General features: G+C 40.7%; 1 protein-coding gene across 4 annotated transcripts in view; it reads left to right on the top strand.

Moving 5' to 3' along the window:
- The window catches only part of cdh8 (cadherin 8), a 374224-nt gene extending 350018 nt beyond the window's left edge, over window positions 1-24206 (top strand). For 3 of the 4 annotated variants that reach the window (XM_044135659.1, XM_044135649.1, XM_044135640.1), the window contains 5 exons: window positions 5599-5735; window positions 11771-11892; window positions 13591-13708; window positions 18903-19154; window positions 20243-24206. In XM_044135659.1, coding sequence (XP_043991594.1) covers window positions 5599-5735; window positions 11771-11892; window positions 13591-13708; window positions 18903-19154; window positions 20243-20736 — 1123 coding nt within the window. In that variant the 3' untranslated portion in view covers window positions 20737-24206. Of the gene's footprint in view, window positions 1-5598; window positions 5736-11770; window positions 11893-13590; window positions 13709-18902; window positions 19155-20242 lie in introns of those variants that run through there. The other variant, XM_044135665.1, reaches the window with a different exon arrangement.
- Window positions 24207-25812: the final 1606 nt, after the last annotated feature.

Below are 25812 nucleotides of genomic sequence, written 5' to 3'. Positions count from 1 at the left end.
CCGTGAGTTTAATTTCTACCAAAGCTATTGACCATACTGCTATTTTTTTCCCCTCTGTTTTTTATTCATTTCTTCCCCCCCGACCCTCAGCCCTTCCCTGTTTCTGTGTGGATTACTAGGAACATAATAGCTTGTTTCTAGGCTATGTTAGTGGACAGCTGACATGCAGCATATGGTATTACAAGTACTCAAGTACATGAGCCAGGTTTGAAAAAAGAAAAAGATATTCAATGTTGGCTTTATTTTTATTCTAGCCCACTGGTACATTCCTTTTTGATAATGTTATTTCATATTTCTTCTTATGTTCTATATAGATTAGTTTGGACCCTCCCTCTGGCTTGGGAGCCAACCTGAATAAAATACGGTGTACAAACATAAATGGTCAGCATTCAGGATACGGCTAAATTAGTCCTACATCTGTGATCCTCCCAGAGGAATTACTGGCCTAATAACAAGCAGGAATGTCACGGGCATTTTGTTCTCTATGGACAAAAAATAAATAAAAAGATAAGCTTGGTCTTTTCCCCCTCTCCTCTTCCAAATTTTATGACCATTGGGATGCAAACAATAATATATATTCATAGTACAAAGACCTAAAACTCAAAGGCACACACAGATGTTCTCCTGGCTGCTTAAACTTGCAGCGTAAACGCAAATATAGAGTTGTGTGTTATGTATCCTATAGCATACATAAATAACTATTTAACTGATAAAGGTGAATAAGTACTTTATACCCGACTGCATCGTCAGCCTATTAGCATTAGAGAGAATGAGGAAGTTCAAACAATCTTTTACTCTTTGCTCTTTTTTTATCAAAAAGATCTCAGCAAGTAAAGTACAATTCAGTTCTCTCTGATTCTACGTTAAGTAGCACAGGAGCCCCCAAAGGTTGCGTCAGTTCGCCTTACCTTTTTATTTTGTACTCAAATGAATGTGTTAGTTCTCAACACTATCAGTATATTATAACATTTTCAGATGATACAGTTATTTTGAGTCTTTTAACAGACAATCCTGACAGTCATAAAGCTGCTGTAGATAAGTTTGTTATTTGGCGTGACTCATAAACTACAGATAAACACCTCAAAAACTGTTGATTTATTTCTGGATCCTAAATCAATCAGTGAGTGGAGTCCTATAGTCATACATGTCTCCTCCATCAAACTGCTCACATCTTTGAAATATTCAGGTTTGTACATAGATGGCGATCTGAGTCGGCGCTCTCATGTGACAACTGTATGCGCTGATGTTCACCAGCATCTCTGTTTTCTTAGACGACTTTGATTGTGTGGCGTTTCCAAAAATCACAATGTTGATCTTTTATAGGGCTGTTGGTTTGGAAATCTTCCTGTTAAATTAAAAGTTCAAAGTCTGGTGAAGAGGGCAAGTAAGATCATCAACACTCTGGATCTATCTGTTTGAGCAGGCCACCATCAGGCGAGCTCAGAGCATCTTGTCTGATGGGTCACATGTGCTCACATCAGAATATGCCCTCATGAACTCTGGGAGACGGTTCAGGGTCCCCCTGTGAAAATATGACCGTCTGAAACATTCATTTGTATCACTTTCCATTAACCTGATGAATGGCAGACTAGAGGCGCATGGACAGAGTAACAGGAGGTCCAGACGGTGATCAAGACTAGCATGTAGAGGATGTATTGTACGTGAATGGAAATGGTTATGGGGATGTACTGCCGATCTGACATTTGTGCTTTCATGTATTTTTTGTTTTTATGTATTTGTTTATGGTCACTGTCCTTTTGGATGAGCTTTTATTGTTTTGCCTCTGCTTCCAAGACAAATTTCTCCTGTGGGAGTCTAATAAAATGATCCTTTCTTATTATCCCATCTTAAAGTGGAGTGACAAAAGCAAGTGAGGTGGATTAGCCGTGCTAGCCCACTGATGATGTCATCCAGGACTTCACTGTGGAATATCATCAGAACCTGAGCTGTTAGCATATCATTATTTCATAGTCATAAAACGTCATAAAGCAACATTCTTCCGTCAGAGGCCTCTTCGGATGTGCTGCACGACTGACTGTTACCAGGGACAGTAATGTTTCTCTTTTGAGTAAAGTTTTTTTAACTGTAAAGTCTTTTTAAATGTAGAATTCAATGCAACACCTTTGTTGTATGCTCTTTAATATGGGATGCAATTTTTTTGCCTGTGAAATTATTTATTTTTACACACAGAGTAGAAATTTTTTATAAAGAGGAAGCTATGATGGAAAACTAAGTGAGTTGCTGACAGGCAGCATAGTTAATGAGGCTTAAAGACTGCAACCTACAGCAGCTCCAACAGAGAGAGACGTCCTGCCCATGCTGTTTAACTGACAAGTAGTCTGGGAGGAAAGCTGTGCATTGAAATGTAAATAAAACAAAATAACCATCTTCACAGTTACAAAACAGAGCAGCTTTTATAACAAGCTTTCTGATTTCCTGAAGATGGGAGGAAGCTGAATAGATCTAAGCCGAGTCATTCAACTGAGCCCAAATATCCAAAACATTTGGGCTCAGTTGCCCAGCTGTTACGTTTAGCTTGTTCGCCGACCGGCTTTTAACGGCTCCGTCCAGAAAGAGAGGAACGAGGCAACGACGCACCCAGCACAGTCTGTAAAGTTGGAAATGATTTTTTTTTTTTAAATCCTTTTTTATTTTTTTTGCTTTTAATTCTTTGCACGTCACGTTGTCAGTGTGAGTGGCAGGTGGCAGAACATTTCAGGGTCTGTCTCCTTGCCTCCACGTGAGGCTGTCAGAGCCTGACTGGGATCCACTCAGTCTGCAGGAGAGCAGCTGCTCCCAGGTGGTTTGCTGCTGTCTGCCTGTCTTGAAAGTGCTCTGCGTCTGCAGGGCGTAAGGGTGGAGGGTTGGGAAGTGTTGGGGCACAGACAGAGGGGATGGGGGCTGGGGGGTGAGGAGGAGGATCCTCATGGACCTCCACCAGCCCTGCCGTCTGGAGGATTTTACACCATTTCATCTCAAAAATGGAAATGTCACGCCTCGGTACATCTCCCCAACAATTGGAATCTGGGCCAGTGGTTTATTTATTTCATTCCCTGCCATTCTTGAATAAGCAGCACCCGCCTTCACATAAACAGTTGTTGAGAGTTTGTCTGGTGTGCTTTCTCCATTTTCTTTTTTTTTTTTTTTGCTTTTCGCCTCTGTCCTTTTTCAACCCCTCTTTTTTTTAGTTCTTCTAATAAAAAGAAATACTGCCTGTTGGCAGATCTGCCAACAGGTCTGCACTGATGAGGATGAGCAGCTCCAGTGTGAGATGATGGCATGAAACCCAGGTTGAGGAAGGGGAAAAAATGAAAACAGGGGGCAGCAGGGTGCAAGTGTTAGAAAGGGTGTGTGTGTGTGATAGTGGGACTACAATGGGAAGAGCGCGAGACCCCCTCTGGATTGAACAGAAAGAAAAAAAGGTGACGACTGTGAAGGAGGACATGAGAGCGAGACGGCGCGAGATGAACGGAGACAGCGTGTCCCCCTGGAGGGAGGAGGGGACATGGGGGGGTTGGAAACAGTTGTGCAGTACACGGTGTAATTAGCTCACATGAATCACTGCGGCTACATGCGTGTGTGTGTATTTTTGTTTTTTGTTTGTTGTTTTTTTTTTTCCAGTGGCGAGTAGGCTGTTTGTGACAGCCGCGCACAATGGCGAGCGCGACGTGTGGAAACCAAAGATGACCCATAATGACAGATTCTTTTCGAGCCAGTTTTTGTGTGGGCTTGTCCCGGGAATTGGCGGCCATGCGCGCTCCAATATGAAAGAGCAATTTCACACCTTCAAGTAGCTCCAGGAGAATCCTTCTTTTTTATTTTTTTTTTAATTTTTTTTTTTGTGTGTTTCAATTACATACCCTCTGCTTCAGTGTTTTTTCCGCAGAGTTTATAAATCCTACTTGCCCTTGAGTTAAAGTCGTAAACATTTCGGAAACATAAATCAGTGGGTCACAGATCTGAATTGTTGGAAAAATGTCCACCTGAGAATAAAAATGTTCCCATCAATAGAGCAAAAAAACAATTTTTCCCATCACGCACTTGCTACGGTCCAACAGTTGGAGTAAAATCATATGAGCTGGTTATTTTGTTGGGCTACCTGCTTGGTTTCTCGGGCTGCGCTGAGTTGTAGCAGAAATGCTAGTTCTAGATTGCTAACTGTAGTTTTAAAACAGTGGAAACATGAGAGTAACAGCTGTCAGCTGTAGGTGCCTCTGGAGTTCAGTACCTTAAGATTTAGCCTCAAGCTAAACCAGTGAAACACAATCAAATACATATAAATACAACACCTCACTATGTATTTTAAATACCACAGACACTTCAATATCTCTGACGTTTGTTCACTGAGTAATGCTGCTGACTGGCATTAGGTCCAAATTTCTATCCAAGTCCATGCTTGACTTTGTTCATTTCTAATTCTGATGAATTCTTTAAAATTTAGCCTCAAGTGGACGTGCTGTAGTGGCGTAGCGGATAGTGCGACCCATGTTTGGAGGCCTTGAGTCCTCGTCGCGGGTTCGATTCCCGGACCCGTCGACATTTACCACATGTCTTTCCTTTTCCTGTCAGCCTACTTTCAAATAAGGGACACTAGAGCCCACAAAAGACCCCCTGGAGGGGAGGAAAAATAAATAAATAAAATTATCCTCAAGTGTGATTTTAGGGGCTAAATATATTCAAAGTTAGCAAAACCGCTAAACCGGGAAACACAAACTTAGCTTCACAATTAGCGGCAGTATGCCCCCCACTGGAATAGTTGTTGTCTTATTGCCAGAAATAGGTTGCTCTACTTTATAACATGCAAAAAAAAAATAAAAAACTAAATGAGTATTCTGTACTTTTGGCTTTAGTTGTGTATCACATCACAAGAAAATCTGACATGCTAGACTCTTACAGGCTGTGTGTTATTCCAGCTGCAGCTTTCTTAGTTGTTGCTTTTAGTGGTTTTTCCATAATATGGTACATATGATTGAAAACCTTTGTTTACTACCTTAAAACCTGGATTTTGTTTTCAGTTAAGCTTCTCAAACTGAGAGAATCCCATAATGGCCCCTGGCTAACATCAACACATCACTGCTAAAATCCGAGCAAGAACACTCTTAACACACAGGCCATTGGTTAATCTCAATTCTATCCATTATCACTCACCCCCCACACACCCACACCCTCCCTGTTGTGTTGTGTGTGACACTTTGCTGTCCTAACTCATTAATTCAAAGCCTTTGGGAGCCATTGAGTGTTGGGAGATGCCAAACAGGGTTAACAGCAGCACATCTCTTACCCTGACACACACTCACATGTGCTAATGGTTGCTTTGTTTTGTGTGTGTGGGTGTGTGTGCGTGTGCGTGTGTGTGTGTGTGATTGGAAATGGAGCGCTTCAGAGACGTCATTAGGCTGCCGTGCTGCTCATGTGAAGGCCATAATTATTCCTCAGATGATAATTATTGATTTGTCGGCGTTTTACATGCCCATTGATCTACAGGTTTCTCTCGTTGAGCGGGGTTCCCCGTCGGCCGCGGCAACCAGAAGATGCTGGAGCGGAGCTGCTCGCTCCAGCGGTCCGGCTCGAATTTCTGATGTTTGCTTTTCTTCGCAGGTACTTCATCGATCGGCACACGGATCTGGAGAGGCAGTTCCACATCAACGTGGACGACGGGAACATCACGCTGGCCAAGCCGCTGGACCGGGAGACGGATATGTGGCACAACATCACAGTAACCGCTACAGAAGTCAGTAAGTGGGGGCGGGCGGGGCGAGTCCTGGTGCCACACAAAGCTGTTACTTAGCTGCTGAAGGAGGGCTGTGTGCTTCCAAACACTTTGAAATAAAAGCTGAGGAAAATGTTCTGCAAATTTACAGCTTCCAATTAAAGGGATATTTAAAGGGTTTTGTTTTTTTAAGGGAAGTTATGTGAAATTATCTACAGAAAAGGACGAGGAGTTAATCCACCAGATCAGCTGCATCAGAGTAGAGAGAAAGAACAATAGAGAGAAAACAAGACAACACTGTAACAGTCTACGCCTGCAGAAAGAGAGAAAAATAAATGTCATACGCATTTGAGGTTATCGGTTAGGTTAGAGGTTGAGCTAACCTGACCATGTTCACTGTCTACATTAGTCCACGTTATTACATTTTCCCTTTGGAATCCATTTAAAAAGACGTGGAGAAAAAACTAAAACTTTACAGTTAAAAAAAAAGAAGACCTTGTCGTGTGGATGGGACCAAAGTCCAAATCAGCCAAGGTTTTATTCAAATTAGCTCATGAGGCAGATTGATGCTGTGTGCACGTCCTTAGCTTGTTAGCTTTCCACCACTTTGAGGATGCATTTACATCGACTAAAAGCTTTTTTACTGCATTAAAAAACTATTACTGATAACTTCACAGGACCGCACTACAAAAGCAGAGCTGTATGTTTAATCTACTTTTATTTTCAAATAACATTAGCTTAGACTTTATAAAATAAAATATCCATTTGTATCAAAAACTGACTGACTCGACAAACCTCTATGGAAAACGTCTCACTGAAAAATGAGTCTTATATACAGTTACAATTATCATATATAATAAACCACAACTGATGATCGAGTTTTTCACCGACTGAATGGTCCAACAGCAAAAGGTTGACAATAAAGTCAGTGGAGATGAAGTTCTGCATCAAATCTAAAGTAAAGAGGAATGAAAAATCAATGGGCAAATTAATGAATACAAGAAGACCTTATTATCTAATGTGTTGAAACAAGAATTAGTCTTTAAGTTTAGGGTTCATTTTGAATGAGTTACTCTTTGAAGGTGAAAATATATTTTAAGTGTTTATATGTAGTTGTAGATGTTAAAGTAAGATAACATTCTACTCTATGTTCCTAATTATTTTGTTAAAACATGTTAAAAGTGTTTCTCATCCCATCGTCCAATGCGGTTCTGCAAGTCATCGATTAGACACTCATTGGCATGCAAGATTAAAAATAAACCAGACAGAACATGTTCTCTCTCTCTCTTTTTTTTTTTTTTTGAACTCTTCTCAGTTAAAGGAATCGCTGACCTACTGCTGGAAATCCTCCGTTGAACAGTTTAACCGCTCCGGGAGCACGGCACAAACAATTAGCCCGTGACTCCGCAGAGGCATTAAACGCGTTAATTTGCTGAGTTTTGATTGAATTAAACGGCCCAGCGCTCAATTTGTGGAAGTGCAATAACATTAAGACATATCAAATAGACTGTTTTAAAGACGTGCTCCAGAGTGGATTGCTCCAAACGCCAGGCATCCATTACAGATTAAAGAACATCTGCGAAGCACAAAAAAAGTCACTGACGATGTAGAAAATCTTGCCGGCAGAGCTACAAACAGCTTCAACCGTATGCAAGGCTTTATTTGCATACAGATTGTTTCAGGGGGGCTGTATGATGTGATAAAGCTTAATGTACCCCTTTAAGCTATTGGGATAGAAATTGACTCAGCTTGTAACTTTTCTGTCTGCTTCTGCCGTATCTCTCCTTTGCTTCTCGCTCTGGTCCCGTCCCGTTCTTCCTTTAATCAAAGGAAACACTCGTTAATTGTTGGAATAAATCAAAGCCCCAAACACTGTCACAATGTTTTTGGCCGTGGAGTTAAAGACGAATTCCCCCCAATCGACGCGGCGTCCCCTTTTCCAGCGAGCCGAATGTGTTTCACTCGATAAGCCCCCGTCGCCCTGTCGCGTTGTAAACCCCCCCCCCCCCGTACACTGCAGGCATGTCTTCCTGCCCCTTGGCAAAGTAACTGTGGCTTGAGATAGTGGCATCTCTAAAAGCACCTAATAGGAATTTGCCAAAATGAATACGGCGGTTTTGCTATTCTTCACGCTCGGAGAGTAGAAGGCGGTGTCTCCTCTGGCGTGAAAGGGAATAGATGTGTTTCCCAGGCTCTATCCCGGTGCCATTTGCCACCCAAACTGCTGCTCGTTCTGCCGCCTCGCACCAGTTGACGTCTGACTAATCAGATTCTATTCCCTGTCTGCTTGAGGGAGGGTGGAGAAAGGGTGGGTGAGGATTGGGTCCCCTCCTCTCTCTCCACTTTAATCCATCTATCACTGTCTATCCGACTGTCAGTTTCCACTCAGCTCTCTGTTTACCTCTTTTTCAACTTGCCTTCCAGGTAGGCGGAGGGCCTCGACTTTCAAGGGCCCCGGCTCTCCGCTTTGGTTTCCTTCGTTTGTTGAAAGACAGGAAATGCAGATCAAATCAACTAATCCTAGGATTCCTCCAACTGCAGTTGTATTAATGCAGTCTGTGTAGCAACAGGTTCATGTTACGACAAACGAATGCGACCGTTGTTGCCCTCAAAAACCAAATGAATTCAGAAAATGTGCTATGACTTTATTACTGTGATCTAGGATTCACAATGAGATTCTCATGCTATGGCGCTAAACACAGTTTCACAGTATCGCAATGATTTTATATATTCACCTTCCTAAAATAATGGTCTAAGTCTTTTTATTCCCAAAAGAGATGTTAGCAAAAAAAAAGATGTTTCTGGTAATTACCAGTTCCTGGGGGTACTGCCAATCAGCATCGAGAAAAATGAATGGCCCTCCTGGATTGGCTGCGTACCAAATGCCACCCAATAGTGTGTGATGTATTGCGCCTAGAAATTTCAACTTCGTTAGTTGTGTTTTCTTTTAAGTACTTTGGAGAACATGCACAAAAACCTACAAATAGGTGAGATTTTCACAAACAGTTTAAAGTTACTATCACAGAAAATCTGTGAATTGGTGAATCTATGAATACTGAACCATGAATAGGCTGGGGGTTCTACTGTACTTATAGTACAAGTCATTATGTAAAACCATTTATATGTAAGAGTTAAAGAAATGAGAAAAAGAACTGTGATAAAAAGGAGTGTTGAATGTCCCAAATATGGCTCTACAGCATTGTAGTATTTCAGGCTAATGAGATGCAGGCTGTGTAGTTTTTGCAGAAATGTTTTTTAATATACTTACGGCACTTTTATTTTTTCTATGTTAACGATTACTGCTGCTGATGTACAATTTTGGAACCGCTCTGCTAGTTTATTCCTAACTTGATTAGGCAGAAGAAAAACCATCCATGATGCCTCCACTTGTGTGTGTTGCCAGTTATAAACCTGCCAAACTGAATCATTTCCAGAGCCATAGGTGGTCTGCCTGTGTACCAAATGATTTCCATTTGATAAGTTTCCTTTGGGGTACCTGTACCTGTGTCTGCATGGCAGACAGAGATGTCATCAGGCTCTGTAATTCTCGGTGATATGATAGTCCTCCCTCGGTGTGATCCGTCTTGGTGACAATAATTTGTTCTATAGACACTCATCTATGCCCACTGTGACATTTGTACTCCTCTCATGGTGTGTAACTATCAAACCCTGTCAGGTGCTGGTAATGCAGTCCATTGTTACTATGTGAAATTCTCTGGTATAGTGAACTGATGCACCAGCAGCACCCTAATAATACTATAGGATAGAATATTATAGTAGTAAAATATGGCTGGCTTTTTTAAACTCAACAGTTTGTTCAAATTCACCCAGTTTTCTTTTTGTTTTTTAAAGAGATATGCGCCGAGGTAGTTTCTGATCTCCGGTTTCTGTAAAGCTTCTAACTGCTGATTCCAATTTCTGTTTAAGAGCTATAATTAAACAGCGCTCAACATCTTTTATCCAGCCTTGCTAAGAGGTCATTAATTTTTTATTTGAGAAGCAGAGACGATGTCTGACTGTGCATGTGAGGGAGCAGTCGCTGTGAGGCAGGCGAAATGATTCAGAGTTGACATTTGAAACTGTTTGTAGCGTCTTGAATTTGTGATCAGCCTGATAGGTTTATTCCTCAAAGAGGACACATGTAAACTCAAAGATTTCCAAAGCATTGTCAGCTTTTCTAAAGCTCTACTTTCTATAACATGGACAAGGTGTAAGGAACAAAAATAAATAAATCAAATCAACATTAGCGGTTTAGCTTGGCTAGCATCTATGGAATTGCGCCCAGGATCAATTAGCTCCTTCATCGAATTAACAAAACATCCCAAGAGTGGGTACAAATAGCCGATGTGTGGCAGACGGTTCTTTTTCACACCAAAAGCATCCAAAAAGAAAAAGCAAAGGCGCAACATGACGAGTACCTGCTAATACCTAGCTCTCTGTTGTAGCAGGATGAATAACCAGCTGGACCGCTATGTGAAAAGAAAAACAGTTTCCTTTTAAAAGAAAGCTGCACTGTTTTAAACACTCTACTGGTACTGGAAATAGCTACATTTGGGTCTTCCTGAAGTAGCAACCTCCAAATTAAACAGGGTTGTGGGCTAGCTCAACGTGCTAGCGCCTAGCTGTAAAAGCTAATGAGACAATGAGTTTAGTTTAGTTTAGTTTACTGGTTAGAAAACTGCACTGGTTAAGCCAAAAACATTGGATTCCAGTAACTAGAATGTTTACCAAGGATCTTCAAAAAGTTTGTTAGTTTAAATATTGCATTAATTAAAGTAGACATTAGCATACTTATGGCCCATAGGTGGGACTTGAGAACATTAGCTGTTTTTTTGAGGGAGGGATGAGGGAGGGAGATTTTTAAAATTTTTGCAATACTCTTTCTATGTACATATACTGTATTATATACTATATATGTTGTACTTTACTACAACTCTAAGAGTCTTGAGATTCCAGTGATGTATCCCAATACAGGATACAATCTTAACTGTAGACAAAGTAAATGCATTTGTGAAAACACTTGGAAACGCAAAATAACTTCCAACTCTTCACTTGAAGCCTCGTTTCATTGACAGAACAGAGCAACGGTAAACAAAAAGGATAGTTTCACATCCACAGGGGTCTAATTCATGTACTCTAAACTATGAAACAGTTTGTCCCCAGCAAGTTTTACATCCATAATCCAATAAAATTTGCCTCAAAAAACCTTCGATATTTCAACTCAACGTCGTTTAGCAAACTTGGTTTTTTGTTTATTTTGTGTGGTTTGTTTTTTTGGGGGGTTTTTTGTGGGGCTTTTTGTGGTATGGATATAAATTAGTGAAACTTTAAATGAAAAAGAAAAATCAGCCTAGCAACTATTTGTAAGTCAATTGTAATAACTGCTGTGTACAAACATTAATTCAGACAAAAGGGTAAAAAAAAAAATCAACAAAATAATTGAACTCAAAGTTTCATTGGCTGCAGTGGGGGAAGTTTTCTTTGGGGGTTAAAGGAATAATTAACTGCTTGAAAAGTTGCCAATTGTTCCACTGATGAATAAATAAATTCACAGGCCTCTTGAACGCGACTGTCAGTTATCAGTGATGAATATTTTCTCTCGAAACCTCATCTGATTAAATGGCCTTTTCTTGTTTTGGTTTTATTTTTTCTCCAGACTTGAGTTACAAATGGCTCTGTCATATGCATGATTTTACTCCTCATGTTTTAAACATGATAGTGTACAGGGGATTCTCTAAAACCATTTTAAAATCTGATGCCGGCATGTTTTTGTTTTTTTTTTGTCTTTTTTTGGGGGTTTTCTATTTGCTGAAACGGAGATGAATTGTCTCGTCCTCCGTTCTCCCAGAAGCCGGGAAAAAGAACAAACGAAGCCAAAGCAAATAAAAACAAATTAAAACCAGGTCGCAGAATACATGCAGCCGAAATTCACGCGGAGCCTTGTTTGTGTGAAGCCTCTTTTTTTCCAATTCCTGCTTATTCATTACTACTTTTCCTCTACTCTCTCCCTCTTTTCAACCTCCCTCCCTTCCCGTCCATCTGTCTATTGAACCATAATAGGAAACCACAGTCAGATATCAAGAGCAATTGTGGCCATCAGAGTAATGGACATTAACGACAATGCCCCTGAGTTTGCCACTGAATACGAGGCCTATCTGTGTGAAAATGGGAAACCTGGACAGGTAAGGAAAGAAATGACTCATTCATCAAAGCAGCGATCTATCACTTTCCTACTCTCTGTCCTTTTTCCTTTTCTCCCTCTCCTCCCTTGTAATGATTGGGCACAATGAATTATAGCCTATTTATTTCGCTGGGAAACCGCGCAGGTGGGAGTACAGACCTTTTCTCTCTGAAACAGGCCTCCCTCGACATGGCGCGCACCGAGCCAACGGAAAATGAGCGCAGTCAGGATTGATCAGAGGGGATCATAATTCAAGACTGTCTTTCATGTCTTCCTCCACATGGCACAATGCTTTCCCTAGCCAAAAAAAAAATATATATATATATATATATATATATAAATATCCTGGACAAGTACTTAGTATTCTCCTTCTCATCAATCGCCCTCATTCAGGGCAACTGTGTGCGTACAATAGGGAGCTTTATTCAAAGGGGGGGAAAAAAAGGAAGCGGAGAAAAAGAGAAACTGTCCTGCAGGTCCCGAATTTAAATTTCCAATCAATCATCGGGACGTACAACCTGTGAAGACCCATGAGGACAGATTAACAGATTGGCCAGGAGCCTGAAAGTGTGTCAAGCTGGAAAGGAGCTCACTGATAATACTCATAAACCTCAGGAATAAGCAGTAGGAGTGCAGCGATACATTCAGCTCACAAGAGAAGGCAACATCGGGTTCACAGAGTGGGATATGTGAAATATTTCTGGGGCCGGGGAAAACCAAAAGCTAATCCCTGTTTTCTGTTTTGCCATGTAGGCTGGCATATTAAAAAAATAAAATTGAATTATGTGTAGGTAAATGTGAGAAAATGTTGGAGGCGTTATGGAAACGTCACATACTGTCTGTAAACTAAGGCTCAGTTTTAGTTCACCATATTGTTGAGCAGTTTGACTGTTGCAATTTAACAAAATACATTAGAAAAATGTTTTGGCGCTATGATGAGGTGGGGATTTTGGGGGATTTTTTTGCAAAACTGCAATGCAAACCTTTCCTTTAGTTACAAACAACTCATAATCAACAAGCAGGCGTTGCTGCTGGCAGAAACCACAAAGAAGATGACAAAAGGAAGTGGTTGGAGAAAGATGGAGGAGGCATGTTTTTTAATACAAACTTATTCATGTCTGAGTTTAGTTGCGTTTCTTATTTAATTCAAACACCACAATTGTGAAATTGTTTTGTCTTTTGTGACATTAGTATGTTCAGGTTTGAGCTGCTCCAGTTCAGAATTGTGCATTTATATTGTGATCAAGGGAGAAAATGTTTTTTTATTACTTTTGCTGTGACTGTTTAGTTTATGTACCTTTTCAACAATGACCAGGTCTTCTTGGAATAAATGTATAGTTTTAGGGAATTATTTAGTACTTTTAATGTCTAACTTTACAAACATTTCTTTAGTATTTGGTAGATATTTCTTTTTAAGCTCCATAAGACATTTTTGGGTATCCTTTCACAATCTTCTAATAGTTGACTGGATGTTTGGCCCATTCCTCCAGACATAGATGGTCTTTTTTTAAAGGTTTTATTGGTTCTGTATTTGATAGTGAATTGAAAGGAAAGGGGATCCAGTTCTACCCTCTAATATTCTAAGGAACTGATATCAGGTCTTTTGATCTCCAGAGGTAAAGACAGAATGAGTAGGCTGTGTTCTCTAATGGCTTTGCCTGTCTGCTTTGTGTATCCTCTCATCTTGTTTTCAACACAGGTGATTCACACCGTCAGCGCCGTGGACAAAGACGACCCGAGCCAGGGTCACAGATTCGACTACCGCCTGGTCCAAGAGATGCAGAGCAACCCCAACTTCACCATCAAACACAACCAAGGTGAGGAAAATCAAATCAGTCTCCTGGAAATCAGCTGTTTCCGTAGGAGAACGACCGAAGTGTTTCTGAGTCCCTCCTCCATCCCCCCCATCTCCCGTCTCCAAGTCTTGTCTCTTGCCCGCGGCGTATTAACCGTACTGCAGATGAAATCTGGTGGATCAGTGTAGCTCACAATTAGCAGATGTGAAATTGTTTGGACACCAGCTTCTCGTTCACTCCCCAGTGCATTTTGAGGCACGCTAAATGAGTGGGATCCAAATGGCTTTCCGTGGCAGTCTTGCAGCTCAATGTAGGGTGACATCCTAGGAGCCGTCTCGCGGCAGATGGTGCTACATTTATTTGCTAAATATTCTGATTGCTTTATGTGCCATTTTCTCTTGTCTTAATTCCATTCCTCCTTGTTCTGTTTTTTTTTTTTTTTTCTTCCACTACTGGCTCTGAACAGGCTGTGTTCCAAATGACGTTGTGTAATGTTTCAGCTCGGGGCAAAAAAAAAAAAAAAAAAAAAAAAAAAAAACCCTCTTCATATGGTACTAGCCTTCTGTTTGGTTGCAGAAGCTGCAGGCTAACTTACAGCAACCTCTCTCAGATGGAGGAAAGTACATAGAAATCAGGTCATAAAGTGGACTCACTGTCTTCTGTCTGAAATAAAAACCTCTTACTTTGTAATAGGTACTCAGCAGGCAGGAGCATGGCATCAGGGTAATCACAGGACGCATAAAAATAGCCAGGGAAAAGCATATCACTCTCTTTCTAGCATATCAAGCAGTGACAACTAAAGTGAGGCACAAACCAAATCCATTTTTCTTGTCAAGTGTGCAAATATCCTGAAACAAAGACTGGAGTTCTGTTCCTGCGAATCTGCTGTGTATGAAACAGAAAGGGTCACAGGTTGTATTTGAAGTGTAATCATTTCTGATCTTTTACAGTTTCTCACCAATTAATTGTTTGCTTTAGCATTTTGTCATGTTCCAATCGCAAACGTCAATATTTAAGATTTTATGTGACAGACTAAATGTCCAATTCTGAAGTAGCTTCTGCAAATAAAAGTGTATGATGCATTTATATTCAAGTCCTATTACTCTAATGGTTCTAATTAAATACCAGTGTAACTAATTCCCTTCAGACTTCACCGAAGGAGTAACTGGAGGTAACATGGGTGTAACTGAAAGTCAGCCATTTACAACCTGCATCATAAACTACCTCTCCATGGGCATGGCTTCAACCCCATCTTTCCGAGTCTTTCCCAGCCGGATTCGTCTGCATTCCCAGATCCTGAGCGGTTCTTGCACGTCTTTTGGAACCACGTCAGGGATGGTACTGGCCGGACCTAATGAGGTGTTGAGCGCCAGCGATTCGATTGGCAGCAAACGGCATTCATTGATTGGATTTACGTCAATAAATACATCCCAACCACCATTTTCAATTTCAATTTGTGACAAGACTGTTATAGCTGGCAAGATGGAAAACTACACAGAGATAATTTCATGGTCAGACCTTAAGATCCAAACGTTTTTGTGAATTGGGATGGAAGAGTGCAAACAGCGTCAACTGAATGGGACAACTCACCATGAATAAATCTACAGAGATTTCAGAGAACATGCACACCCAAGGATACAAGCGGCAAGATGACATCCATAGAGCGTTGACCACGTCTCCGCTCACATAGTGTGAACGACTCACTTCAAACCAATGGAGACGCACTCAGTTTGGCTGGAACTGAACCAGACATTAGCAGACTAGAGTAGACATGGCAATGGAGAATGGTCCATAGAGACCAGGGGACACAGCAGGGCATGTCAGGGAGAATGTCATGGAGAGATTTGAAGTAAGGCTAGGTTCTTAACCAGTGTCTCCATCTCACATAGAAATGGAACGATTAATGCCCAACTAGAAGCCTACCTAGACCTGACCGTCCACCTTAATAGACCGGCCAGAGAAACAGCAAAGAGACAGTCAGTAACGCTCAAGGAGCTACAGGACAATAAAAAACTGTTGGAGACTTTAACAACTTCACTATAGATGATGGCAATGACCCTAACCAGAGCTTTGGAATGGTTTGACAAATCATTTAGCCTAGTCAAAGCCTTGACCTGAATCCACAGGCAGAATCTGAGGCAAAACCTGAAAAGTGATGTTGATCGACTGCTCTCCATTTGATCTGACTGAGGTTCTAATCTTTTACAATGATTTCCATCTGTACATCTCGACGCTGACAGAGACATACCCCAAACAACTAGTAGTTGGAATTGCAGTAAAATGTGATTTAACAAACTTTTACTCTGATGTGTTGGATCCAAGGGCACACCACACACTTTTATGTTTTTTATGTGGGGGAAAAAAATCCAGAAAATCATGCGTCATTTTCCTTCCACTTCCACAATTATGCACTACTTTGTGTTGATCCATCACATGAAATCCCATTACTGCTCTCGATCTCTGGGGTTTCCGCTATGACGAGCAACAATTTCAAGGTGCATGAATATTTTTCAAAGTGGTGTAGTCCATAAAAAAATTTTCCCCGCCGCAAACGAAAGAACAGGCGTGCATTAGACCGAACAACAAAACGGCTTCATTTCCCCCCTCCAACTTTTCTAAAGCCACAGTAAATGTGTTGTGTTGCGCTTCGACTCGATGCAGCGCATCCACACACCACACCACACTACACCTGCCACTTGTATATAATATTGTTAATTCCAAACAGAGAAAAGGAGCCCGTTGCACCGTATCCCCCTGCACTCCAGTGGCTATTTCTATCTGAACAGGCAGCTGTGGGAGACACTTGAGTGAAGAGCATCAGGGCCTCTGTCAACCTCTGTACGTGGCTTTTGTTTGCGATGATGAATCTAATTGTAGGGTTTACACAGTGAAGAGGTTAAGGGTTGTCAGCCAACGGGAAAATAGCTAAGATTCCGACTAGCTGAAAACAAGATGCTGTATACTCTGAAATAGCGTTCTCTAGTTAAGAAAGAACTCAACAGCATGCCGATATAAGAAACAGAAACGGCAAAAGCCCTCAAGAAAAGGGCAAGGATGCAAAAATTTCAAATTTATAAGACAAGATAGCCAATTGTTGAAGGTTTTAGATATATTCCCCTCAAATTTCAATACACAGTGGTTCTGTAGAGACATTTGCAAGAAGGGATTTAAGGCAGTCTGTAGTTTAACCAGTGGAAGATATAGTATTTTCATTTAAAGCACTAATAGTTCCTGTATTTGTAGTGTTTGCTTTCCTTTAATGGAGGGTGGAAGCAGCACACTGGGGACTGGAAGGTGCTGGGTCAGTCAGCACTCTTTTTCATTTTTAACTGAAAATCAAACTTTTAGAACCAAAAATCTCTGCATTAAATCAAGTGTTATCTCTAAGTGAGTTAATAGGAAAATTCAAAAGAAAAAACATCTTTTTTGGAGCTGAAGACACTCCAAAACTTTGTCTTAAATATTTGCTTTTTATTTTATTAGACAGCGGATGATATTTTAAAATACACAATTTCATGAATTATTGTCATTTACTTCCTGGATTTATTTACAGTTATACTATGAAAATGTGGGCTTTTGCTTTTAAACAGGTTATAAATGAAGCAGAGATTATTATTTCACCTTTAGCATGTAATATAAATATGAATTGTCGCATAATTAGTTATAGACTGACCTCTAGAGGTTGTGTATTAACACTAAAGTGCCCCCGATGTATCTCAATATGTGTAGAATATGCACCAACAGGCATTAGTTGTATACAAATTCGTGTTAAATAACTATTTGTTATATTTTAAGTCAAATTTGGATTTTTATTGAGAATATTTGACTTCTTGTTGCTTTAGCAGTTTTTTGCTTCACAATTTCATGTAATTTGTAAGAATGTACCTCTTGTGAATTAACTGGAACAAAAGCGCATCCCATTGTGACCTTTAAGCAAAAACTAAGTGTGGAAGTGCTTCAAAGTCAAAATTTGATTCAAATATAAACCTTTCCAATTAAGTCATACTTTCTTTTTTTTTGCGTCGTCGTAGGATGTATTGTGTTGGATATTTTTACTCAGTGTCACTTTTGCTGCCACATTGAGCTTTTTATAGCTGAAATCCTAATCTGAACGGAGCTCTGCTTTTAACTTTCAAGGTGCGCCGTGTTCATATGAACCTAATGTACTTGGAGACTGAACACCGTTTTTGTGGCCTTTTATGTGAAAGAAGACTGAAAAGCAGCACTTCTTGTAAGTGCATTGTGTTTTGAAGGTAACCTACACAACTCTGTCTGTGGCTGAGCTGACAGGCAAGAGATGCTTTGTTCTATTTTTACAAACAGTACTTAAGAAAGGCGATGGGGATGACCTGTATAGTGGGATGTACCCTAACAGTTTACAGGATATAGTTTATCCTCGCCTGCTGTGTGTGGAGTGCTGAGCGATTCAAATGAAGTAGGGCATGCTGGCGCTCACAAAGCAGAGTGTACCACTTAGTGGCAGCACTTGTAAGAAAATAAATCCGAACATATGTTCACAGCAATTACAGATTGTGCAAAAGCAAGTGATGCTATCATGAAGCGTTCCGTCTTTGATTGAGTTCTTCTTGTTAATGCAAAACTTCCAACACGGCTCTGGTTTTTTTTTTTCCTCTCCACATGACGAGTCCCTGTGATTTCCATCCTCCTTCCTCGGCACGCCCTCGAGCGACGAGGCAAAGGTTAGACTATCAGACATCTTGTAGGTTTTCAATAAGATCGCCAGGAGTGGATTCTTGTGGGAATGCAAGTGTTTGATAATGTGAGCCGGGTAAGAAGTGCCAGCTAATGAGCAGACAGCTTCACAGGAGTGTCATCAAAGAGCAGCTGGCACCTTTCTGGGTCGACATGTGCCAGTGTCTCCTCTCTGCCGGCGTCGCCCGCTGCCATCCCGCAATCGCCGCCGCCGGTTTTCGAAGTGCAAGAGGAGCAGTGAGTTCGGGCGCCGCCTTTCTTCGATTGAATTTCAGACAACTCCTCAAACGAGACGCGAGAACAAAGAAGAAGAATAGCGCAATAAAACGTGAGACGTTCTTAAAAACCTGGTGACGGTGGATGTGAAATGAGTTTATCCTCACTCGCCACTGATTCTTCACACCGTTTGAGAGCGGGATTGGAGTCTGGGATTTTCACACGTCCTTCTCTGAAAATGAACTTTGAAATTCACCCGTTTCCTCTCTCTTTCTCTCTTTGACAGACAACTCGATCAGCGTCGTCGCCAAGCATGATAGCTTCAGGCGACAGAAGCAGGAGATCTACTTCCTGCCCATTGTTGTGTCGGACCAAGGCCATCCGCCGATGAGCAGCACCAACACCTTGACCATCCGGGTCTGTGGGTGCAGCAGAGATTTAGTAGTCCAGTCCTGCAACGTGGAGGCCTACGTCCTCCCCATCGGTCTCAGTATGGGGGCGCTCATCGCCATCTTGGCTTGCATCATACTCTTGCTAGGTGATCTATTTCTGTTTTTATAAAGTGACGTTAATTTACATTTTCTTGTAAAAGTCGCCATCTCATTGAACTTGTGCTCTCTCCTTTGTCATGTCATACCCACAAACTCTGCGCTATATTAATGTGTTTCCTTTTCATTTTAGTAGTTGAATTAAAAAATATAAATTCTGAAGATTGGGATATGCTTACATACTCAGCCACACATCCTATCATCATCTGGAGTATAGCTCTGTAAGCTCTTTACATACACAGACTGATGGTTTTCATATTCCTTCTTTGCAAAAAAGCAAAGTCAGATTTGATGGACAGCATTTCTTAAAGGGGCAGTATTATGTAAAATTATTGTTTTTCATGTATGTTTGAGAAATCCTTTAGTCTCCCTTGGCAACCATTCGGCTGTGCAAAATGCCTCAGTGGACCTAACCCTGCCTATGAGGCTTTTCCAAGCTTCCACCTCATAGAGCAACCCTACTGCACTCAGCTCCTGCAGACTAGCCAGCAACAATTAGCGAACACCTGGTGGGACTTTACATCAGTGGAGCTCATTATGCGATCTAGTTCTCAGTTCAGTTCTGGTAAAAACATTGTTAAAGGGTTGTGATGACTTCCTGAAGGTGAAGTTTCAGAAAGAGACAGTCACCTAATTTCAAGGTGTAAAATTATTAAGTGAAATTTCTTATGTCATATTTGATATATATTGCATTTTATAACAACTGAAGTTAATGTGGTTCCTTCATTATGCTGCAAAATGATTCTGTGTGGCTGAAAAACACGACACTGCCCCTTTACGGGTATCAGAGTAAGAGAGGCTGAATACAACTACACGCCATGTTTTTCATCATTTTCAATCATTTATTTTCTACTTCATAGTGGGAAAAAAAAGTCATCCACTACATTGTGTTGGTCCATCACATAAAGTCCCAATAGAATCCATTCATTGAGTTTTATGAATTTCAGAAGACACTGATACTTTTCAAGGCTCTGTGTCTACAGATATGTTCAGATTTTGTGTTTGGTAAAGCTTGACCGAGATTTCTTCTTTTCCTTTTTCTGTTCTCCTATTCCATTCCACCTTCTTTTTCGGACAGTAATAGTAGTACTATTTGTGACCTTGAGGAGACACAAAAACGAGCCCCTGATCATCAAGGACGATGAAGACGTGAGGGAGAACATCATTCGCTACGACGACGAAGGCGGCGGCGAGGAGGACACCGAGGCGTTCGACATCGCCACGCTGCAGAACCCAGACGGCATCAATGGCTACCTGCCGCGCAAGGACATCAAGCCGGACCTGCAGTTCATGCCCCGGGCGGGGCAGCACTCGGGCCCGAACGGCGTGGATGTGGACGAGTTCATCAACGTGCGTCTTCACGAAGCCGACAACGACCCGACGGCCCCGCCGTACGACTCCATCCAGATCTACGGGTACGAGGGCCGGGGGTCGGTCGCCGGCTCCCTCAGCTCGCTGGAGACGGCGTCGTCGGACTCGGACCAGAACTATGACTATCTCAGAGAGTGGGGCCCGCGCTTCAGAAGACTCGGGGAGCTCTACTCTGTGGGCGAAAGCGACCGCGAAACCTGACCTTTGGTCTGTTAGGGAAAAAAGGAAAGAAAAAAAAAGACCTTTCTAAGTTTTTCTTTCTTTCTTCTTTTTTTGCTTTCAACATATTTGTGTATTAAACGCTAGGGTTTGTTGGCTCATAGAAACGTGTTTCAAAATAAAAATAAAAAAACAACAACAAAAAAAAGACATTAATAAAGAGCAGCCACCTTTTTGTATTCTTTTTGGAGTGAGGTTTAGCAGTCGTCATCCACTATGTCAAGCGCAATGTACTTGTCGAGCCAAACAATGTCTTTATTAGGAGATTCTTGTGGAGTGTACCTTAGATTCAGTGTGGAGTGTCTAGCAGTACTTCGGGTGTTTGTCATTTGCTGTGACTGCAAGTAGCAGACAAAACCCTGGCATTTCTGGTAGTTACCAAACCGACGGTTGGTTCCGCGAAGATCGACCGGTCACCGTTACCCCGTTCTCCTTGGACACCGAGCTGGACTACAGGAGCTGCAGTGGGACCTTCTGGTTCTCCCAACGGCCCCCTAGCGGAGAGATGAAGGGGCTGCAAAATGAAAAAGCAATACCTGGACTACATAACAATGATGAATGTATGTGTGGTTTGGAAATCCAGCAAAAGGACTAACCAAGGAATGGCTTTAAGGTGAAATTGTCATAATTTGATATGTTCTCCGGTGACTACATTTCTAGACTATCCGAATGCCCCGGGAGGCTCGCTTTATACAACTCTTTGTATTTACATGCTACAGGTGTGGGTCGCAAGTGTTATTAGCCTATAAAAGACTGACATAAAGACAAAAAACAGAAATGTAGAAACTGTTGAGGCCTTCTTTTTACAGAAGCAACATTAAATACAATTGTAATCTACTGTTTTTTGACAAGAGACGTGTTGGTTCTTTATTCCTGTTCTATCGGTTTTTGTATATCTGTTCTTAAGTCTTCATTTCTCCCTTTCTCCCCCCTGTGCTATTTGAAATGAGTGTGTTTAGATGATTTCACATTCTTTTTTTTTTTTTCCGAAACATTATATCACAGTTTAATAGCAGCCAAATCATATCATAAATTAGTGCAGGTGATGATTAGGCATGGGCTTTTTAACAAACCTACACCGAGGTTCTGTAGCTTAAAAGTCTTTTGGATCTGAAGGTTTTCTTTGACTGTGCGGAGTATTGAGTAATGCAATGCTGCCCCTCTCCCACATTTCAACATGCACTGCCCGTCAGCTGGCTGAAAGACCTTCGTCTCCTTTGGCGCATTGAACACATCAATGTTTTTCCTCTGTACTTTTATTTCTGGTAGGCCTACTGACATGAAATTCAGACCAGATGTCAGTAACAACATCCACACACTTAAACTAATCCATGAATTGTACAATATCACGAAATGACTGAGGAGAAGATAACCATGAAAAAGCTGCAAAAAGACACCAATCCTGGAAATTATATCAAATCGGTTAGTACTTAATAACAAATTGATATAAACTGTTTGTAGTGCAAATTTATGGCTTTTCTAAAGGTCTCCTACAGCCCTATTACCAAACATCAAAATGGCTAAAATACTTGCCCCTTATTTTATGTTTTACTGCTTTACTTTCCACAGAAGGTCTGGACACTCGACTATTGAGAAACGACTGGTTCCAGTTGCTAGGCTAATACTAACCCTATGCTATTAGTACAAAACATGCTAATGGCATTGGTTACAGATATATTTCTAAGGATATAAATGCTCCTCCAAGTAGCATAGTGACAATAATACAACAGTGTAAGGAACAGTATATACAGAACCATAAATCTACCTGGTCCTCTGGGCTATATTTATTATGGAGGAATGGGGAAAAAAACAATCAGGAAAGAGAACTGAAAGCGCCATGTTTTGTATAAGAAAAACCTGCTGAATGTCACTTCAAAAGTTTGCTACAGTACAATTGATGAAGTCAATGAAGAATATAGCCTTAGTATTTTGAGACCAAGTTTATAATTTGTAGATGTCTTTCCACAGTCTGCGTTTGGAAAAGCAATGGGTCCTGTACAAAACCAAACCAACAGTGAAGTCTGGAGGTGGGAACGTCGCCTTTGTTTAGCATCATTGTCAAATATTTAATGGAAGGCTCAACAGAGAAATGTGCCAGAAAGTGAAGATGAAATGAGAGTGGAGTTTTAAACAACACATGACCAAAGAAGCTGAATTAGTTTTAGAGAAAGTACGAGAATCACTGCAAGAATCACCTAGTTAATCATTCAGCTTGAATCACTTTAGAAATATAAGGAAATATCCAAGCGGATGCATCAGGATTCATTCGCTTGAAAGTTGAAAATGATCTGTGTGAAAGAAAGGGTCAAAATGACACCTGAGCCACACATGCAGCTAGTTTCGCCATAAAAGAGACATCATAAAGCTTTCATTACCAAAATATACTTTCCTAAAATACCATGTTCTCACATTTGCATGCTGGGTACTCACCAAATTTCTTCCAAACACGACTGGTTGGTTAACTGGTCTTAAACTAAATTGTTCTAAGGTATTTGTGTGTGTGTGTGTCTACATTGGCCAGTGATGGACTGGCAACCTGCTCCTGGTTTTCTTTAGCCCCTCGCCCAACTGCAACTGGAGTTGGACAATGGATGGATGAAAGTTCATCCATCGCATTCGCCTTCTTTTGCCTATCGTTGATGCTTTCTTTATTGCCCTCAACTGATGAAACTTCAATGTCAGTAGTTCCATTAGATTTACTGAGTTAAGATGTTGATGTGTTCTTATTGTTCCCACTCTCATACAGCAAAACATGTCTAGTGCTATACCAGGAAACCATCAGTATTTTACTCAAAGTTACCGTATGGAGAATCTCATACCGGCCCATGCCTAGTGATGACACAGACTAGATGTAAACAGGCACACTGGAGCTGTAAGGTTGCTCAAACAAAACAGAGGAACTTACTGATAGAGATTAATAACAGTAAGATGGTACTAATACATTTCTGACATATGCTGATTGAGAATAAAATGCAACCTAAGCCGCATCCAAGGGTACAACAAGTGAGCCTCTGAGCACAACAGTCCAATTAGGACCCAGGAGTGTGACTTTCTTCAAACATCAAACCTCATTTAGCAAATGCAGATCACATTAGCCCAAGAAAAATGAAAACACTGATTGAGATTATGTGCATATTGTGCTCACAATGTATGATACCAATAATAATAATAAAAAAAGTCTTGTTCTGTACATAGAGTTACTGCTAACGTCATTAGCTTTCGATGAGGTGGTAGGTTTTGTCTCTGCACGTTAGCTCTTGCACATAATGACAATTTCAATGGCACTACAGCTGCGTGCATACTCAGTTTGTACTGATACAGTATTCTGGCAGTTCTTAGTAGACAAAACAATATATATGGGATAGTTCTACATGCAGATCATATTTTCTACTGTGCTTTAATGCTTATAAATGTGTATGTTCAATTATTTACTCCCTGTACTGTAATCTAAGACACCCTGTATTGTTTCCTACTTTGTGAAATATATTTTTATAAATATTGCTGAATGTGTTGGATTCTTCATCTTTTTTTGCCCTTCAGTTTCAGTTAATGGTCACCAATAATGAGCCGTCATCACCGTGAGTCTTGACAACTTCTTGACTGTTGAACATTCGTATGCCTGGACTGATTGAATCTAGAGAATCTCCACTCTGATCCGACATGACATATAGTATAGTATGTAATTACCATTTCATCATGCCAGCTGTTAGTGGGTAGGAAAGTGAACACATTGCTGCTTTGGTTTGAGCTACTGTGGCTCAGATTGCTTAGGAATTCAATGCTGGTTTAGATAAAATGAAATCAGATACACAGTATATTGTGGTTTGTTGCATATGGGGGTGTATAACCTTAAAAAAGGAATTTTACAAAGGCAGTGATAGGTACATCTCCTGTAATCCGCTAACAACAAAGCTAATAATTTGTTTAGCGCTTTAGATAACTTTGAAAACATTTAACATACTTAGGTTTGCCTATATTAATGTTTCTAGATAAATTCTAAAGTGATAATTTTCTTTAATAATTTTGTAAATTTTCAGTTGAGTAAAGTTGGACCAACTGTTAAATTTTTTTCAAGTAGTTAGACTTTATATTTATTCTCTTATTTTGAAGTGAGTGAAAACTGTTTATGCAGCACTTCTGCTTCCTGTCTCATTACCTTTATTGTTTTTCCCCCCACAAAATGTATCTGAAACCAGAAACAGACAGAAAAAAATAAATAAATAAAACAGACAGAAGAAAACGAGTTATAAATTTAAATACAATATCTAAGGGCATCATAATGTCAAAATAGAGTTGGTGCTCAAGGATTGCACTCTTTCAATGGTAGGTACAATTTGAATTGACTTTAGCACTTTAGCATTATCCTCTGCTAACTGCTGTGTTGGTGGAACAAATGTTTATGATAATTGCTTTAGGGTTAGCATAGCTAACTTTAATTAGCAGTGTTCACCTCTGGGTGCATGATTATCAGAGCTGTACCACAGAGCAATGGAGGAAGGTGGCCTGGTGTGATTAAATTTTACAACACATGGTTGGACGGGTGCAGGTGCTCTCTTTACCTGGAAAACATATGGCACAAGTATCCACTGTGGGAACAAGGTAAGCTGGCAGAGGCAATGTAATATTTTTGGCTGGGAAAACTCTTGGGTCCTGAGATCCATTTGGATGTTACTTTGGCATCTATCACCTACCAAAGCACTGCTGCAGATCGTACACACATTTTAATAGAGCCAGTGGTAACTGGGGTTTATTTCTGTAAGATGACGTTTAACAGCAATTTTGAGAAGTTGACTTGGCCTCCAAATTCTCCACAACTCAATCTAGTTGGTTATCTGTTAGTTTGACAAAATAAGCCCCACTTCACAGGATTAAGGACTTAAAAAGAATCTCCTCCGTATAGCCTGGCAGGCATATGCAAAAAATACACCTTGGAATTGGGCCCACTGGACTGAATAGCTTAGAAGGGAAAATGTATTTGTGGAGAAGATGAATGTTATGACAATGAAATTGGACACTGTTGATTTATTGCAAAACGATTTATGAAATAGGGGATATCAG

Source organism: Gambusia affinis, linkage group LG02 (genome assembly GCF_019740435.1).
Source record: "Gambusia affinis linkage group LG02, SWU_Gaff_1.0, whole genome shotgun sequence".
Classification (NCBI taxonomy): Eukaryota; Metazoa; Chordata; class Actinopteri; order Cyprinodontiformes; family Poeciliidae; genus Gambusia; species Gambusia affinis.
Note: the sequence above shows the minus strand (reverse complement) of the source record. Positions and strands in the feature narration are given on the sequence as shown.